The sequence below is a fragment of the Phaenicophaeus curvirostris genome, chromosome 5 (genome assembly GCF_032191515.1).
Source record: "Phaenicophaeus curvirostris isolate KB17595 chromosome 5, BPBGC_Pcur_1.0, whole genome shotgun sequence".
Taxonomy (NCBI): Eukaryota; Metazoa; Chordata; class Aves; order Cuculiformes; family Cuculidae; genus Phaenicophaeus; species Phaenicophaeus curvirostris.
Window position 1 is genome coordinate 68794553 of NC_091396.1, and position 18649 is coordinate 68813201.

Sequence of the window (18649 nt, forward strand, 5' to 3'; positions counted from 1 at the left end):
CTCTTCTCCCAAGGGACAGGGGACAGGATGAGAGGGAATGGCCTGAACCTCCACCAGGGGAGGTTCAGGCTGAACTTTGGGAAAAAAATATTTCAGGTGATTGGTCCCTGTCCGAGGCTGCCCAGGGAGGGGTTGAGTCCCCTTCCCTGGAGGGGTTTAAGGGACGGGTGGATGAGGTGCTGAGGGACATCGTTTAGTTGGATTCAATGAGCCGGCGGGTCTCTTCCAACCTGGAGATTCTATGATTCTATAATTCTATGAGCCACCAGATAGGATGGAGTGACTGATCCCCACTGTCCCCTGGCCCTGCCAGACCCCTCGTCCCCGCGCTGCACCCGACACTGATGAGCCCAGGAGACAGAAGCCAGCCACCAGGTCTTGTCCTGCTTCACATCCTGGCAGCCTTGCCAGGAATCGCTGGGGCGGCAGCTGCCTGCGCACAAGCAGACGTGTCCTTCCCATGTCCCTTTCAGCATCTCCCTCCTGGGGACAATGTCCTCTCCTGCATCCTCCCTGCCACAGCATCTCTTCCGCTGTTCTGCAGTTGTAACCCTGTGGCACACAAGGGTAACCCTGTAACCTGTGGTCACAGGGCCAGGCTCTGGAGGGCTTATTGGGACAGATCGTGGCCACCAGTGGTCAAGGGAAAACATGCTGACTTGGAAAATTCACCTTCCACCACAAGGACATGTCTTTCACTGTCCTCATTTTGCTCAAAGCATTGAAAAGCTGGGAGAAACACCGTGATTGCTTCCCACTGATGGGAAGTCCCCAGCAGAGACGTCAGTGGGAACAGGTGGGATTGTGCCGGCTCTTGAGTCGCTGTCATGAAGTCTCCAAGTCTTTCATGTGGTTTGATGCACCATCCCTTGGCCCAGCCAAGGAGCAGGCACCTCCATAACCCTTCCTCTAACAGCTCTTTAAACATGGAAAACACAATGTGCGCCCTTAACGTTCCTTCACACTGGTCCTTCAAGCCTTCCTCCCTCCTAACTGATGGTGATGGCTCTGCAGGGCTCATCAAAGGTGGCAAAAGACCAGTCAGACCACGGGGCCTGGAGACTTTCCTGTTGCTTTGGACAATAATTGAAATTGTTTTGTTTGCCAGGATAAGTACACAAATGCATTTTCGTGTGTGAGTATCATCATTTTATCTTCTGATCAACCACTGACATGTAAACACTCCTGAAAGGTCCCTGATGTGCACACGCAAACCTCCACGTTTGGTCTGAAGACGCAAGTAGTCAGTGCCTTATCGGTCAAGAAATCTCCCAGTTCTTCACTCAGCGAGCACCCCACTGGTGTCACCGAGGGACACAGGTTTGTGGCTTAGCCAGAGACACCTTTTGGGGTTAAAACGTGGGAAAAGGAGCTGATAGCAACAGCGTTCACTGTGAAGGTGCTTCCCTTCAGCATCAGCGTGTGCTGAGGCACAGGGAAGTGGTAGGTACGCACGCAGTGCCCTGGTCATCGCCTTCCGCTTCTTGGCTGAGTGATGCGTGCAGGACGGCATCGTGTCCCTCCAGCCCCCGGAGACGTGCTCCGTCCCCTGCAGCTGCCCCAGCGTCCGAGGCCACAAACACCCCACTGAGTATTTCTTTCTGCTCCCGCCTGTCCCCAGAGCCGCAGCCATTAGAAACAACCCAGCACACGAGTTTTTCCACCAGTGAATGAGCGTGTCGTGGGATGCAGACAACAACCAAAGTGTCACCAGTACCAACACAGAATGATAGGAATGGTTTGGGTTGGAAAGGACCTCAAAGCCCAGCCAGTCCCACCCCCTGCCCTGGGCAGGGACACCTCCCACTGGATCAGGGGCTCCAAGCCCCATCCAACCTGGCCTTGAACCCCTCTAGGGATGGGGCAGCCACCCCTGCTCTGGGCAACCTGGGCCAGTGTCTCACCACCCTCACAGCAAAACATTTCTCCCTAATATCTCATCTCAATCTCCCCTCTTTCAGCTGAAAACGTTCCCCCTCATCCTATCCCTGTCCTCCCTGATCCAGAGCCCCTCCCCAGCTTCCCTGGAGCCCCTTGCAGTGCTGGAAGCTGCTCTGAGGTCACCCTGGAGCCTTCTCTTCTCCAGTCTCAACAGCCCAAAATCCCTCAGCCTGACCTCAGAGCAGAGCTGCTCCAGCCCTCAGATCATCTCTGTGGCCTCCTCTGGACTCACTCAAACATCTCCATGTCCTTCCTGTGCTGAGGGCTCTAGAAATGAACTCAGGGCTCCAGGTGCGGGCTCAAAAGAGCGGAGCAGAGGGGCTGAATCCCCTCCCTCGCCCTGCTGGTGCGAATTCTTTGGATGCAGCCCAGGACACGGTTGGTTTCTGGGCTGTGAGTGCACATTGCCAGCTCCTGCTGAGCTGGTCCCTTCCAGGTGAAACTGCAAGTCCTGGATGGGCTCGGCTTGGGTTCCTGGCCCTTCAACCCCAGCTGGGAGGCTCAGCTGATGGATCCTGCAGGTGATGTGGAGGCTGATGCCTGCAGAGCTGGGATTCCCCTTCAAGTTCGCTACAGCCACTGCTCCTGGTTGCCGACACCCCTTCAGGCACCAGCATCCCCCCAGAAGCCCTTGGATAGTCATTCCCGACCCTCCTGGCTTTGGGTGCAGGGCTCCAGCGTGGATTCAGCATCACAACCTCCGCAGCCATAACCGAGATGTGGCACTGACCCCTAGTGACAAGCTCCTGCCCTGATGCTGCACAGGAAAAGCTGGGATTGGGAAAGAACAAGCGACCAAGAAGAGAATCATAGGATCATAGAATAACCAGGTTGGAAGAGACCCACCAGATCATCGAGTGTCAGTGGGACACCTTCCACTGATCCAGTGGGAGGTGTCCCTGCCCATGGCAGGGGTGGAACTGGATGATCTTTAAGGTCCCTTCCAATTCAAACCACTCTATGATTCTCCTCTTGCACAAACTCCACTAAAAGAAAGGACCCTTCTGCTGGAGGAACGTTCCCATCGGTGCATCCACCCCAGCCCGGGACAGCAGCCCGTGTCACCACACCGTGTTCAAGAGAGATGCAGATGGACCGGACTTGAGATAGAATTTATTTAAGACGTCCCAAATATCCACTTACTCCAAGAGATGCTGTAACAAGCAGCAGTGGCATCATTAGGGACAGGCTGGGAAACGAAGGAACTTGTAGCGTAATGACCTTACACAGCACAGGGATGACGGGAACCCGCAGAGGATCTGTCCGCACCCTGACCCACTCCTTCCCTTGGGAATACTCAGCTGCAGGGCAGGCTCTGATCTGGATTCTACAGTTTATTACTTTAAATACATACATTTTGGCTCCAAGCCTGTCATTAGTCCCCAAATGGTCTGTTTCAATTAAGGGCTTCAAGGAGAACCCAGGACTAATGGTCTATTTCTGGGAATTTCAAAATACTCCCAACCATGTGGGTTGCTTGGAGGATGAGAAATACAGACTTTACAGTGCTCCAAGCAGTTCCCTACCATCAGTTTTTCCCCTTCCCAGTAACTTCAGAGCCATAAGGAGGAGGATCCAACCCTCCTGGCCCCTCTCAGTGGTGCTGTGGAAGGGAGATGTTTACTGATGGGGACAGGAAGATCATGACACGGGTGGGATTAGCCAAAGCTTCACAGTTCTCTCCCCAGCCCACATCCCATGCTGGCCAGCAGGTTCAGGTTCTCCAGCAAGGAACAGCACGACCTTTGCTGCCCCCAGGACATGAGCAGAGGCTGGAAAGCCACTTCCCAGGTCCTATTCTTCTACAGCTGCAAAACAGCTCCATCCCACACTAGAAGAGCCTGTCCCCAGCACTGCCAGGCTCGTCCTTCATCTCCTTCCCCTCATTTCCAAAGCGCTGAGCTTTCTGCAGACCCATCCCCAGCTCAGCAAGCACCAACCTCGCTGCTGTCACTGAGAGCAAGGAAAAATGAAGGCTGCAAATAACTCCCTGGGCTTGTGACCAAGAAAATGCCAGTGTTGAGCAAAACCATCTTCCAACCTGCCTAGCCTTGGAATTTGCCAGCAGGTTTTTGTCCCAGCTATTTGAAGCTGCTCCTTGAATCCTGGGTTCAGTTTTGGGCCCCTCACTCCAAGAAAGACCTTGAGGGGCTGGAGCGAGTCCAGAGAAGGGAATGGAGCTGGGGAAGCGGCTGGAGCCCAGGGCTTCTGGGAACGGCTGAGGGAGCTGGAGCTGTTTAGCTTGGAGGAGGCTGAGGGGAGACCTCATTGCTCTCTGGAGCTCCCAGAAAGGCTGTGGTGACGCGAGTGCTGGGCTCTTCTCCCAAGTAACAAGTGATAGGACGAGAGGAGATGGCCTCAAGTTGCACCAGGGGAGGTTTTGAGTGGATAGCAGGAAAGACATCTTCAGTGAAAGAGCACTGAGGCACTGGAAGAGGCACGCTTGCCCTCCCAGCTCCACGGCACAGATGTAATCGTATTTTGAGTGCTGGGCTTGCTGACACACATCAGTAGAGCTGCTACTGCAACAAGGTGGGGAGAAAAAATTTGGTTTTCATCCTGGAATCACTCCCTCCAACTTGCTTAGGGGCAACCAAAGTGCCTGGGTGAGACATACAGAAAGTACAGAGGCAGGCTGTGCTGATTTGACTTTTCCAGCATAGTTTGTGGTGCGGGTGAGCTTCCAGCGTGCCATGAGCTCACCCCATCTCTCTGAGGTGTGGGGCATACAGACACGTTTCTGCTATCAGAAACCACAGCCACCACCAAGTGACCAACGTGCTGCAGTAGGGAACTCACCCTGAGATTTAGGGGCTGTTTTATCCCTCCACCACTGCCTCAGAGATAAAAGCACTCCTCTCTTTGGTATAAAGGCCCGCAGAAGGGTGGGAAAGTCATAAGGCTTTCCAGGCACCACCCCGCATCTTTCACTGGTCCAGGCAAAGCGATGCTCAGCTCTCAGAGCTCGCTGTGTCTCTTGCCCTGCTTCTCCCTCGCTGCCAGCCTTGGGGCTGTCCCACGCAGGTCCCTCCCAGGGGACATGACTTTCTCTGCCTTGGTCTCCTGGGATGGTTCCTCCTGAACGGCAGCGTCCCCTCCAGGGCTCCCGGGCTGGTGCTGTGCTGGCGTGTCCTCGTGGCGGTGGGAGGTGTGGAGAGGGAGCTCAGGCATTGCGGTCTCCATCATCTGGAGGAAGTCATAAGCGGGGAGAGGTGGTTTCCAGTCTTCCTCAGACAAGGTACCTGAGAAGCAAACACAGTTAGACTCATAGAACAGGTTGGGTTGGAAGGGACCACGAAGCCCATCCAGTCCCACCCCTGCCATGGGCAGGGACACCTCCCACTGGATCAGGGGCTCCAAGCCCCATCCAACCTGGCCTGGAACCCCTCCAGGGATGGGGCAGCCACCCCTGCTCTGGGCAACCTGGGCCAGGGCCTCCCCACCCTCACTGTGTAGAATTTCTTCCTAATGTCTCATCTAAATCTTCCCCCTTCCAATTCAAAGCCATTCCCCCTCGTCCTGTCACTCCCGGCCCTTGTAAAAAGTCCCTCCCCAAATTCCTTGTAGGCCCCAGTTCCATGCTGCGAAGTTGAGTCAACGCAGCCCCACTCCATTTCCCTTTCAAAGGAATCATGGCTTTTTTTCTTCCCTTTCGGTGAATGCCAAATTAAAGACCTTTATTCTTAAAGATCACCTTTTATTCTCCAGAACGACTACCACCCCCCAGTCTAAAGCAGACAGGGGTGCATTAGCATTTACTGCGGGCTGACCAAGGCTCTGGCCCCTGAAGGCTCTGGGGGTCCCCTGTCCTCAGGCCCCTCCGCTGCAGGGGTCACACTCAGGGGCTGCCCACCAGCAGCTGCACGTGTCAGTCAGGTCTCAGATATCCACGTTAATGACTGAGATGCCACCATAGGTGAGTAGAGAGGAGGAAATGGTCCCATTACATGAAGAAGCTCTTTAATTTATGCTTTTACAATTGATCATCACTTCAAAGCCTGAAGAAGGAGGCTGTGGTGGCTTGCACACCGTGTGATGAGCTGCTCAGGAATTACTGGGTCAGAAATGGCGTCTTCAGAGCCTACACATCCTACCCAAGCACCGGCAGAGGCTGCCCAGGGAGGTGGTGGAAACCCCATCCCTGGAGGTGTTTATAAGACTGGCAGATGAGGTGCTCAGGGACAGGTACAGTGGACTCAATGATCTCCAAGGTCTTTTCCAACCAAAAGATTCTGTGAGTCTACACCTCACCAGTCTTTCGGAAAACACTTGCTTTGAAAGACTCATTTTAAAATTCACTAAGGTCAAGTGGAGTCACCCCAGCATCTTTGGCGCTGGCTGGCAGCTGGCAGTTCCATGATCCCTGTAGCACCTACGGCTACACATAACATGAGGAAGGCACATCCGTGCTGCCCTCCTCCAAAGTTTAAGGAGGGCATTGAGGAGCTGGAGTGCATCTGGAGAAGAGCAACAAAGCTGGTGAAGGGTTTAGAGCACAAGCTTTATGAGGAGCAGCTGAGGGAGCTGGGCTTGTTTAGCCTGGAGAAAAGGAGGCTGAGGGGAGACCTCATCACTGTCTACAACTGCCTGAGAGGAGGTTGTGGTGAGGTGGGTGCTGGTCTCTTCTCCCAAGTGACAAATAATAGGACGAGAAGAAATGGCCTCAGGTTGCACCGGGGGAGGTTTAGATTAGACATTAGTAATTTCTTTACTGAAAGTGTTGTCAAGCACTGGCAGAGGCTGCCTGGGGAGGTGGTTGAGTCACTATGCCTGGAGGTGTTTAAAGACGAGGAGATATCCTACTTGGGGACATGGTCTAGCGGCAGACTTAGCAGGGCTGGATTGATGGTTTGACTTGATGATCTTAAAGATCTTTACCAACTGAAACCATTCCATGATTCTATGATTTTAAGCTTCAGGAGGGACGCAGTGAAGAACTCCACAGTACGAGCCAACCCTTTATCACAGAATCACAGAATCACCAGGTTGGAAAAGACCTGGATCATCCCAAAGACCACAGCAAAGCACCAAATTCTTATCCTCTCCTGCCCAAACCCAAAATGCTGGGAGGCTCCTATAGAGAAGCTTCTTCTTATGCTGACAACTGGGAGTCAGGAGGGTTTTTTAATAGCACGCTGCGTTTCAGGTCAGTTCACAGGAACCGGAGAATGCAGCCAGGTTTGGGGATTATCGTGGGGAAGAGATGTCAGATTCAGAACTATTCTTTCTTGGCTGTGAACATTAAACAGTCCCGAAGCAAACTCATGACTGCGGGTATTCTCTTCTGGCCGGACTATTTGTACTTCTCCAGCTCAAACTAGCACAGCTAGTTTTTCCTTTCCAGGGCAGACAATTTATTGCCTGTAGCATCTTCACATAAATACACCGGAGCTAACTGCTTAGGAACATTACAAACGCGTGTCCACTTACTGCTGGGAATCTCCAGCCCTGCCTTGAGCTTCTCCAGCCAAGACAAGATGTTCGTTTCCGTGATGGGCTGCTCTGATGGGAACTTGAATACCCGACCCCTGGCGTGAAGGTTCACCCAGATGAGAACAGGCAGCGAAGGCAAGGTGGCAAAGTACACCTTCAAGACCCCACGTCCTACCGGAGTCTTCTTCCTGTTGGGAAGAGGAGATTCAACTTGCACACCAGCGGTTTGGAAGCTCAATGCGACTCAGAGCCAAGCAAGCACCAAAGCTTTTGGGCTGCATCCAGCAAAGCACATATTTTTGCCTATGGGACAGCTGTAGAAGCTCACCACATTATTTATAAGCTCAACATCTTAGGCAAGCCATTAGGATTCAATGGGAAGGGAGTGGAGAGCAGGTGTGTGAAGAAATCCTCAAGCAGGAGGAGCTGGACCCCATCCTGTAGGAGGGTGGGAGATGTTCTCCACCATAAGATTTCAATAACAAATGAGACAGGAGTGGGTCAGGTCCTACAGCTTGTGGTTAGCCCCTGTTTGCAGGAAGAGCTGCCAGGGACGAAAAGGCAGGAGCTGATGCAGAGGGTTGTGCTCCAGTGCTCCAGCCCATGGGCAGTCGCTGAGTGGTTCCCACAGCCTGAAGAGGTGGGAGGGCAACTTCCCCAAGTAACACAGAGAGAGACGAAAGAGGACATTGAGAGGGAACAGCAAACCCACAAAGATGCTGAGTCCTCCCAGCACTATTTTCAGGCTGAGAGTAAATCACGGGGTCGGAGGTGGCTCTCGCCATGGGAATAAGGTCTTCTTTTGAGGACTACGCTACTGTTTTCAAGCCAACAGCCACACTCTGCCCTCTTTTGTGGCAATGCCTTTTTCCTCCGACAAAGGACAACTCGCTTCTTTTTTCTCAGTAAGGAAGACCAAAGGCAGATGTGTAGGTGGGGAAATTCCAGGGGCTCTCGTTTCTTGTGCATTACTGGCAAACAAATTGTCTTCTCTTTGAAAACATGTGCATTCCCCGTTAGCTCAACTTCAGCCCACGCTGCGAGACGCTTCCCAGACTTCAAAGCAGGTCATGACTAAGCCACTGAGGTGTCTCTGGGCTGGGGCAAACCAAACACAAGCTAAAAATTGAAAGCACAGCTAGGGAGGGGAGGATGAGAAAGAATCCCCCTCCCCTACAACTTTCTATTTCTTATCTCCTAGATTCATTTTGTTTCTTTTTAAGCTTGCCTCACAGGGCTTCTTCTGACTTTAGCTCAATCAACAATGAGGAATCGCCCTGTCGTGCTTCCCTCTAATTGCTGATGGAAAAACCACCATAAGATACTCTAGAAGGGCAAATTGATTTTTTGGTCCCACAGGAACCAACAGTGAGCGCCCAAGAGAGCCAACCGAGTCCTGGGGTGCATCAAGCACTGGGCACAGCGCTGCCAGCCAGGCGAGGGGGGATTGTCCCGCTCTGCTCCACCTGGGGTGGCCCCACCTCGAGCGCTGGGGACAGTTTGGGACACCATGGGATAAAAAGGGTCTAGAGCTACTGTAGAGGGTCCAGAGGAGGCAACGACGTTGGTGAAGGGTTTAGAGGGGAAGCTGCATGAGGAGCAACTGAACTCAGTTGGTCTGTTCAGACTGGGTAAGAGGAGACTGAGGGGGGATCTCATTGTGGTCTACAGCTCTTCTGAGCTCTTCTCTCTGATGATCAATGACAGGACCCAAGGGAATGGTGGGAAGATACCAGGGGAGGGTCAGGTTGGACATTAGGAACAGGTTCTTCCCCCAGAGGGTGGTGGAGCTCTGGAACAGCTCCGCGGGGAAGCAGTCACAGCACCAAGCCTGACAATATTCCAGAAGCATTGGGACAATGTCCTCAGCCCCACGGTGTGAACGCTGTGTTGTCCTGTGATTCCATAGAATCACTCTGATTCTATGATTCTGTGTATGACAAACATACAAATAACACCAGAGCCAGGGCTAAACAACCATGCAATATCTTTGAGAACATTTTACTCTACTGAAAATTACTTCTGTGATCCATTAAACATTTACTAATTTTACTTGGCTGTGCAGTTTTTCAGCTGCCCAGAACACAAACTGAATTACTGCTAAATGATTTGACCTCCCAAACTCTGATGATTTCAGACCAAATATTCAGATTACCAGCCAGACCGTGTTTTCAGTAATTGCAGACTCAGTATTTTCTTGCCCTGAGATGCTCAGAACGAGCCAACGGAAAGAAGAAAAGAGGTTTCTACACACTCACAAGTTCAACCAGCAAGCCACAAACGCTTGCTGGGATCTTCCTTTTGCCAGCTTCAGCATTTCCTTGCTTTCCATTTCACCGATATCACCGTCACTGAACAAAACGAGGAAGGGCTTTCTGAGTTGCAAGTAGTGGGGTAGATTTTGCACAGTGATTTCTGGCTGCAAGACATCAAAACAAGAAGTCGGGGGTTATGGGGAGGAGAGAAGAGGACAAAATTAGTCTTTCTGTCCTTATTCAAGGGGTGCAGGGGCTAAGCAAGGCTATGGGGGTCCATGTTGAATGCAAGTGGCTTGAAAAGAAGTGTGGGGGCTGGGATTTTGGTGCATTTTGGAGATGTCTACACCCAACCCTGCCCATCACAAAGCAACTCTGAATGAGCAGCTGTGCACTCTGAGACAAAAAGCTAGGAGCAGGGAAGGCAGAAGCACAGAATCACAGAATTGTTTAGGTTGGAAAAGACCTCTAAGATCATCAAGTCCAACCCTTAACCCAGCACTGTCAAGCCTACCACTAAACCAAGTCTCTAAGTGCCACATCTACCTGTCTTTCAAACCCCTCCAGGGATGGGGACTCCACCACCGCCCTGGGCAGCCTCTGCCAGGGCCTAAGAACCATTTCCAGGAAGTCATATCCAATTTAAACCAGCCCTGGCACAACTTGAGGCCATTTCCTCTTACCCTATCTCTTCTAACCTGGGAGAAGAGACCAGCATTGACCTCGATACAACCTCCTTTCTGGGAGCTGTAGACAGCAATAAGCTCTCCCCTCAGCCTCCTTTTCTCCAGACTAAGCAGCCCCAGCAACCTCAACCCCTGGACTCCAGCCCCTTCCCCAGCTCTGTTCCCTTCTCTGGACACGCTCCAGACCCTCAATGTCCTTCTTGGAGTGAGAGGCCTAAAACTGACCCCAGGATTCAAGGTATGACCTCACCAGCACCAAATCCAGGGAGACAATCCCTTCCCTGCTCCTGCTGGCCACACCATGCCTGATCCAAGCCAGGATGCCATTGGCCACCTTGGCCGCCTTGGCCACTGCTGGCTCATGTTCAGCTGCTGTTGACCCACACCCCCAGGTCCTCTTCTGTGGGGCAGCTTTCCAGCCGCTCTCTCCCAAACCTGGAGCATTGAATGGGGTGGTTTAGACCAAAGAGCAAAACCCAGCACTTGGCCTTGTTGAATCTCATACAATTATCCTTGGCCCACGGATCCAGCATGTCCGGGTCCCTCTGCAGAGCGTCCCTGCCCTCAAGCAGATCAACACTCGCACCCAGTTTGGTGTCATCTGCAAACTGATCGAGAAAGCACTCGAACCCCTTGTCCATATCAACAATAGAAGACATTAAACAGAACCAGCCCCAACATGGAGCCCTGGGGACACCACTTGTGACCGACTGCTAATGGGATTCGGCGCTGTCCACCACAGGTCTGTGGGCTGGGACGCCAGGCCAGCGTCCAGGAAAGGAGGTCGTGGAGAGGAGGGAGATGGGCTCTTCTCCCAAGTCACAGGAGATAAGACGAGAGGGAATGGCCTCAAGCTCCACCAGGGGAGGTTCAGGCTGGACATTAGGAAAAAAATTTTCACAGAAAGGGTCATTGGTCCCTGGCAGAGGCTGCCCAGGGAGGGGGTTGAGTCACCTTCTCTGGAGGGGTTTAAGACATGGGTGGACGAGGTGCTGAGGCACATGGGTTAGTGTTTGATGGGAATGGTTGGACTTGATGATCCTGGGGGTCTTTTCCAACCTGGTGATTCTATAATTCTATAACCAGTCTCCAAAAGGCGTGTGCAAGAGGCAGGGGCAGATCCTGCAAGAGGCCAAGCCACCACAGCAGCGGGTCTGTGCCTATGAACATGCATCAGGCCATGAACCTCCACGTTCTCCTCCCATGAGACCACCCAGCAAACAGCAGATTTCTGTGCAGACTCTCTGATCCAAGCCATAAAATTTACAAACCAATATAACTCGGTATGATAGACATAACAAGCATTTATTTGTGCTTGCTTCAGTATCAGATGTACTAAAATGTATTCTGTTTGCCTAAAGGAAAGCTGGGGAGGGGCTCTTGATCAGGGAGGGCAGGGATAGGATGAGGGGGAAGAGTTTTAAGCTGAAAACGGGGAGATTGAGATGAGATCTTACAAAGAAATGTTTCCCATGAGGGTGGGGAGGCCCTGGCCCAGGCTGCCCAGAGCAGGGGTGGCTGCCCCATCCCTGGAGGGGTTCAAGGCCAGGTTGGATGGGGCTTGGAGCCCCTGATCTAGTGGGAGGTGTCCCTGCCCATGGCAGGGGGGTTGGAAACAGATGATCTTTAACATCTCTTCCAACTCAAACCAGTCTATGTTTCTACGATTTTTATGGAATCACTGAATCATAGAATCATAGACCTTTGAGATCACTGAGTCCAAACTGCTTTGCACAGCTCTACGCTATAATCAAGCGCTTCTGTAAACAACTGCAACGGAAAAAGGACACACTTTGTTGTTTTACTTACAAAAATGTCCAGCAACTCATCTCTGATCATCTGCACCATGTCCTGTGTGCTCTTTTTGGTCAAAGTGATGCCTTCCACGCTCTGAGCTCCTCTCCTGGCCAGGAGGAGGGCTGGGGGAGACACCGCGTATTTACGGGAGCTGAAAAAGAGGGACGGTAACAAGAACTGCCTGAAGGATTTGGCACACGGCATGTCTGCTGGACACAGAGCTGGCAGCCCCGTGGGGATGTAGGGGAGGGAAAGGCTGTTCTTAGAGGTACAGAAGGAAAGAGTCACATTCCCCATCACCCCCTCTGAAGCCCCTGCATAGTCCCGATTCGATGGGAAGATGCTGACGTGTTCCCTTGCCCCCTTCTGAAACAAGCGCTTACTCATGCTCTAAATATATCCCCACACAAAACCGGCAGTGTCTTCTGCAAAAAGACAGCAGCAGCTAAAAAACAGGGGAAATCCAAACCACCACCGTCTAAACTATTTGCTGGCTCTTCTTTTTCACTCTCACACCTCACGCGAGGTGTGAAATTTGCTGCTTGACTCTGCCTCTTGCGCCAAAGCCAACAGAAAGGCTTAGATTCCATCTGAGGGTCCCCAACCTACATAAAATAAGCTCCAGGAGATCTGATTTTGGTGAACAAGGGCAATTTTGGTGAAGTCCAGTCCCACATTAGAGCACACACAACCTGCACAGATGTAGTCTTAGTGGAGAAACCAGCTCATTCTTTGTTCATAGAATCATAGAATAGTTTGGGTTGGATGGGACTTGAAAGTAATCATACTGTTCCAACCCCCTGCCACGGGCAGGGACACCTCCCACTGGATCAGGCTGCTCCAAGCCCCATCCAACCTGGCCTTCAACAACTCTAGGGATGGAACAGCCACAATATCCCTGGGCAACCTGTTCCAGGGCCTCCCCACTCTCATGGTGAAGAAATTCCTCCTTATGTCTAGTCTAACTCTGCCCCTCTCCAGTTTATACCCGCTGCCCCTCATCCTATCACCACAAGCCTTTGTGAACTTCCCTATTCCCCAACGTTCTTCTTCTGGTAAGAGGGCTCAAGGGTATTTAAATAAAAGCTGAGAAGGTGGAGAGAGCAAAAATAGGAGAAGCGTGAGCATTGAAAGGGCAAGGGGTACAACCAAAACAAGAGAGCAATTTTCTGGAAGCTTGAGGAACTTCGGTCCTGAAGACTCCAGACGTTAGGGCTTAGAGGAAGGGCGTGACGGAGGAAGTCAGCTGCCTCAACAGCTTTTTTGGGGATGCCTGCAGTTTATTTTTCAAAGGCTGCTGGCCATTTTCCAAAGGCCATGACACCAGAATTCTGGGGAAGCGAGTGAGGTGTAGGGGCTTCCTGGGTTGCAGAGGTGGGAAGCCTTTGATGTTCTTTTCAAAAGTAATCTGGTCCATCTTTTTTTTCCCCATGTGAGAAAGACACAGCATGGACTCAGCCTGCTGCAGAACAAACCACTTATGTTTAATGAAAGGCAGCTCACAGCAAAGTCGTGTTGCAACCTACTGCCCTTCCCTGCAGGGTTTGCTCAGGCAAGTTCAGTTTGGACACATTTAGCAGTTCTGAATGGGATAGAGATCTGTTCACATTTCCTTTAAAGATCTCAGTGTTTGGTGTTTTGGATCACCAATGACAAAGCAAGTGGAGGGAACTGCAGATAAGACATTCCCATGATGTTCAGCTTAGTACGTAGGTCTTTCATTTCCTCCTTCACAGCACTTATTGTCTAGAACTAATACACCCCCTGCAGAAGGAAGGACATGGAGCTGTTGGAGTGAGTCCAGAAGAGGCCACGGAGATGATCTGAGGGCTGGAGCATCTCCCATATGAAGACAGGCTGAGAGAGTCGGGGTTGTTCAACATCGAGAAGAGGCTCCAGGGAGACCTTAGAGCAGTTTCCAGCAATGAAAGGGGCTCCAGGAAAGCTGGGAAGGGGCTCTTGATTGGGGAATGCAGGGATAGGTTAAGAGGTAAAGGTTTTCAGCTACAAGAGAGGAGATTAAGATGAGATCTTAGGAATAAATGTTTTGCTGTGAGGGTGGGGAGGCCCTGGCCCAGGTTGCCCAGAGCAGAGGTGGCTGCCCCATCCCTGGAGAGGTCCAAGGCCAGGTTGGATGGGGCTTGGAGCCCCTGATCCCGTGTGAGGTGTCCCTGCCCATGGCAGCGGGTGGAACTGGATGGGCTTTGAGGCCTTTCCAACCCAAACCATTCCCAGATTCTATGATTCTGTTATTTTGAACTTCCATGAGTTCATGAGACTTTCTGGCTTGATGACTTCTCAGGGGAAGCAAGAACTCTTGCTCCCTATTTCTAAATACATCAACTTGTTCAGCAGCCGTTGATAAGAAAGTTTCTTAAATACTTCCAGAAAACCAACACATTCCCCATCCAAAACGTGGAGCCTACCCTGAAATTGCTTCTCATCTTACTGGTACCAAGCCTCTTGTTGCTTACAACAGCTTTTTATTTACATAGCAGGAGCACTTAGCGGGTAATATGAGACTTGCATTTAAATCAAAACCATTCTCAAACAAATACTTGGCAGGGATCTATGACATCAAAGTATTCGAGAAATACATAACGGCTCCATCCAAAGCATTTCTCCCTAATGCTATTTACCCTGTTAGTTACCCATAAGCAGGTTCTTGCTGAGCAAAGAGTTTTGCTAACAACATTCTTTGTGTATTTATTATGCCTTTCTCTCTGGGAAGAGAGGGCTCAGCTTTCTGTGACCTGCGAGTCACAGATATTTCCTCCTTGAGTGTTTAGCAGAAGACCATCTTTTCTTTCTTAAGAGGGAAGTGAGCCTGGCTCTTGCATAAGGAATTCCTGTAAGTGTTTACTTTCTCCTTACAGTTGAGAAGACAACCATCTACAGTAGCTTCACCCACAAATCACAGCCAACGTCCAAACTTGGCAGAATGAGTTATCTATTATAAACTGTATTAATTATTCCACCTAACCAGGAGCACGCTGCAGACTGCGGCTGGAGCGGGAGGGAGGAGGTGTAGCCTTGAATGTGTCATTGCTGAGTGAAAACAGGCTTTTCCTACTGGTACCTCGTTTTGTAAGATCGCCCTGCCCCCCTCTGCTTTTTTTCCCTTAGGATCATAGAATCGTTCAGGTTGGAAAAGATCTCTAAGCTCACTCAGTCCAACTGCCAGCCCAGCACTTCCACACCTACTAAACCACGTCCCCAAGTGCCACATCTACACACTTTCTGAACCCCTCCAGGGCTGGAGACTCCACCACTGCCCTGGGCAGCCTCTGCCAGGGCTTCACCACTCTTTCAGTAGAGAAATTTTTCCTAATATCCAATCTAAACCTCCCCTGGTGCAACTTAAGGTCATTTCCTCTCATCACTTGTGGCTTGGGAGAAGAGAGCAACACCCTCCTCATCGCAATCACCTCTCAGGGAGCTCCAGAGAGCGATGAGGTCTCCCCTCAGCCTCCTCTTCTCCAGCACCAGTTCTCTCAGCTGCTGCTCATAAGGTATCTGCATTTTTATTCTCCATGTGTACCACAAAAATGCCCATGTCTCATCAGACACACTAGAAATCACAGAACGGTTTGGGTTGGAAGGGACCTTAAAGCCCATCTAGTTTCAAACCCCACTGGATCAGGTTGCTTAAAGCTCCATCCAACCTGGCCTTGAACACCTCACAGAGGCACCTCTTCGACATGCATCGCATCTGGAAAAAGCTAATGCCAATAATCACTGTTGCATTCCTGGCTGTTGAACCAGCACCTGGTAAACAGGTCAAGGACCTTCTGGGATTTTTAAATCTGCCTTGATGGTGAATTCCTGATGGAAATGAGATGTCAGGACAACCTGAAGATTCCTAGACATTACGAAGAAATACTTCACGCTGAGGGTGAGGAGGCCCTGACCCAGGTTGCCCAGAGCAGTGGTGGCTGCCCCATCCCTGGAGGGGTTCAAGGCCAGGCTGGACGGGGCTTGGAGCCCCTGATCCCGTGGGAGGTGTCCCTGCCCACGGCAGGGGGGATTGGAACTAGAAGATCTTTAAGGTCCCTTCCAATCCAAACTATTCTATGATTCCATGATTCCCCATCCCCACCTCCGCAGGCACTTTGGCAGCACCAGAGCAGGGAAGAAGAAATGAGAAGGTGAAAAGCCTGTAGAAAGAGGAAGACTTTCATTGCTCATCACTTCTTCCTGGTGGAAGGAGAAGGGCAGCCCATTTTTCCTTCCTCACACACTGATTTTAGCTAGAGGGTATCATTTTTCCAGCCAGTTTTTATCTCCTGTTTGTACGAGGAACCCAACAGATGGGGGTCGGGGTGGGTGCTGCTGGCAGAGCTAGAGGAGTGAAAGCATCCGGAGCGAATCTAAACAGCAGGAAGGGAGATGATCACCCACATCAAATTTTTCACAGAAAGGGTCATTGGTCACTGGCAGAGGCTGCCCAGGGAGGGGGTTGAGTCACCTTCCCTGGAGGGGTTTAAAAGATGGGTGGATGAGCTGCTGAGGGACATGGTTTAGTGATTGATGGGAATGGTTGGACTCAATGATCCGATGGGTTGCTTCCAACCTGGTGATTCTATGATTCTATAGCTGCTCAGACCTGGGGCCAGGGACACGTGCTCGAGGCACTACCTTTCAGATCAGTTTGAATTCTCAATAAAGGAAAAGAGAAACAACTTACAAAGCCAAGGCATCATCTTCAAAATACATCCCCATCGTTACATGGCCACTTAAGATGTTTCCTGCCTCTTCGAAAGCTTCCCTGGCTGTAGAAAAAAAAAGTTACAAAAATAAACAACAGGAAGAGAAGTGTCAGGTTCCTCCTGGAAACCAAATTGCTGCCTGCATGCATAACACCCTCCCACACCAAAGTGTCGGTTGTGAGCAAAGCTGTGATGAGACACCCTGAGAAATGGATGTGTCTCATGGCCACGGGCGATGGAAGGAGCCGTTGGCAGCAGCCAAAAGGATCAGAAGGAAAGTTCCTATAATGAGAACAGTACTTGCTCTTCAGCCACCAGTTTCCAGGATCTGCACGACAGAGGCCACTGACGGAAAATGAAATGTCTTTATGGACTTAAATTCCATAAGTATTCTTAGAAACAGGAGACCAATTATAAGCCTAAATAGCAATCCTATAAATCCCAGTGACCTTTTGGGAACAACCAATGATGACTTAACTGAGTAGTGCTAAGCACCCAGCAGATGCTGGGCTCTTAGCCAAGATCTCCCCCAAGAATCTTTTGTTTCTACCCCATTCCTCAGGGCAGGCAGGGGCTGTTATGGGCATCCAGCTAGGAGAGAAAGTCAAAAAGCTATGTGCCTTGCAGACAGAGCATGTCCCACCACGTTCTGCAGTGGCAATGAGAAGGCAGCACCTCTGGCGTCACGGTTGGGCACCAGCTGCGAGGGTCCAGCACTTGCCTTATCGAACTATAGAATCATAGAATCATTTGGTTGGAAAAGACCTTTGAGACCATCGAGTCCAGCCGTACCCGTCCATTACTAAACCAGATCCCCGAGCACCTCATCTGCCCGTCTTTTAAATGCCTCCAGGGATGGTGACTCAACCACTTCTTTGGACAGCCTGTTCTAGCGCCCGAGAACCCTTTCAATGAAGAAATTTTTCCTGATCTCCAATCTGACCCTGACCTGGTGCATCTTGAGGCCATTTCCTCTCGTCCTATAGCCTGTCACTTGAGAGAAGAGATCAGCACAACCACAACCTCCTTTCAAGGCGCTGCAGAGAGCGATGAGGTCTCCCCTCAGCCTCCTCTTCTCCAGGCTGAACAGCCCCAGGTCCCTCATCCGTCTCTCCTAACCCTTGTTCTCCAGCCCCCCTCCCCATCTCCGTTCCCTTCTCTGGACGCACTCCAGGACCTCAATGTCCTTCTTGGAGTGAGGGGCCAAGCACAGTCAGGTAGAGGATGGGGAGGAAAGGATCTCTTGATCCATCACAGCTGCATCTGTCTTGGCTGAGAGACCGGAGCAGATCCCCAAACCGAAGCTGACTCCAGAGCTGGTTTACGCCCTTATAAAACAGCCTTAGTTTTCAGCAGCTGGATCCATGGGAGAGGCGAGCTTTGTGAGAACATGCAAGCCATGGTGTGTGAGCTTGTAAAATACAGCTATAGATCAGAGATCAAAGCCACTGCTGCCAAAGGTAGGGTGAAAACAGGCAGATTTCAACACCAACACCCCTCCCCCTTTGTATTGAGCAACTGAAGGCAAGAAAAAAGGCTCTTCCCACTTAAGGAGAGTGAGAAATCACACTCTGGAGAAGTCAGGTTTTCCCAAGAGCTAAAGTTACGTCTCAGCCATGATATATGTTGCCTTATAACTTAAATAAGATCTCATTCAAATACTATGTAGTGTTCCTCGTAACGTTTACCCTCATGTCACAACTGGCCAGCCCAAGCTCCTGGGACCGGTGATTCAGACCTCAGTAGACTGAGGCTGCCTCACATGGGTCACTTCTTGGTACATTGCCTCCTGCTTTCCAGCTACACTCAATGCTGTGTTTTCCATTGT

The 18649-nt window shown here is 51.1% G+C and overlaps 1 protein-coding gene across 1 annotated transcript in view; it reads right to left on the minus strand.

Moving 5' to 3' along the window:
• Window positions 1-2910: 2910 nt before the first annotated feature.
• The window catches only part of TXNDC16 (thioredoxin domain containing 16), a 47428-nt gene continuing 31689 nt past the window's right edge, over window positions 2911-18649 (minus strand). The window contains exons 16-20 of the mRNA XM_069856792.1: window positions 16800-16884; window positions 12125-12263; window positions 9633-9793; window positions 7372-7562; window positions 2911-5183 (exon numbers count right to left, since the gene is read on the minus strand). Of these exons, the coding sequence (XP_069712893.1) occupies window positions 4900-5183; window positions 7372-7562; window positions 9633-9793; window positions 12125-12263; window positions 16800-16884 (860 nt within the window). The 3' untranslated portion in view covers window positions 2911-4899. The remainder of the gene's footprint in view (window positions 5184-7371; window positions 7563-9632; window positions 9794-12124; window positions 12264-16799; window positions 16885-18649) is intronic.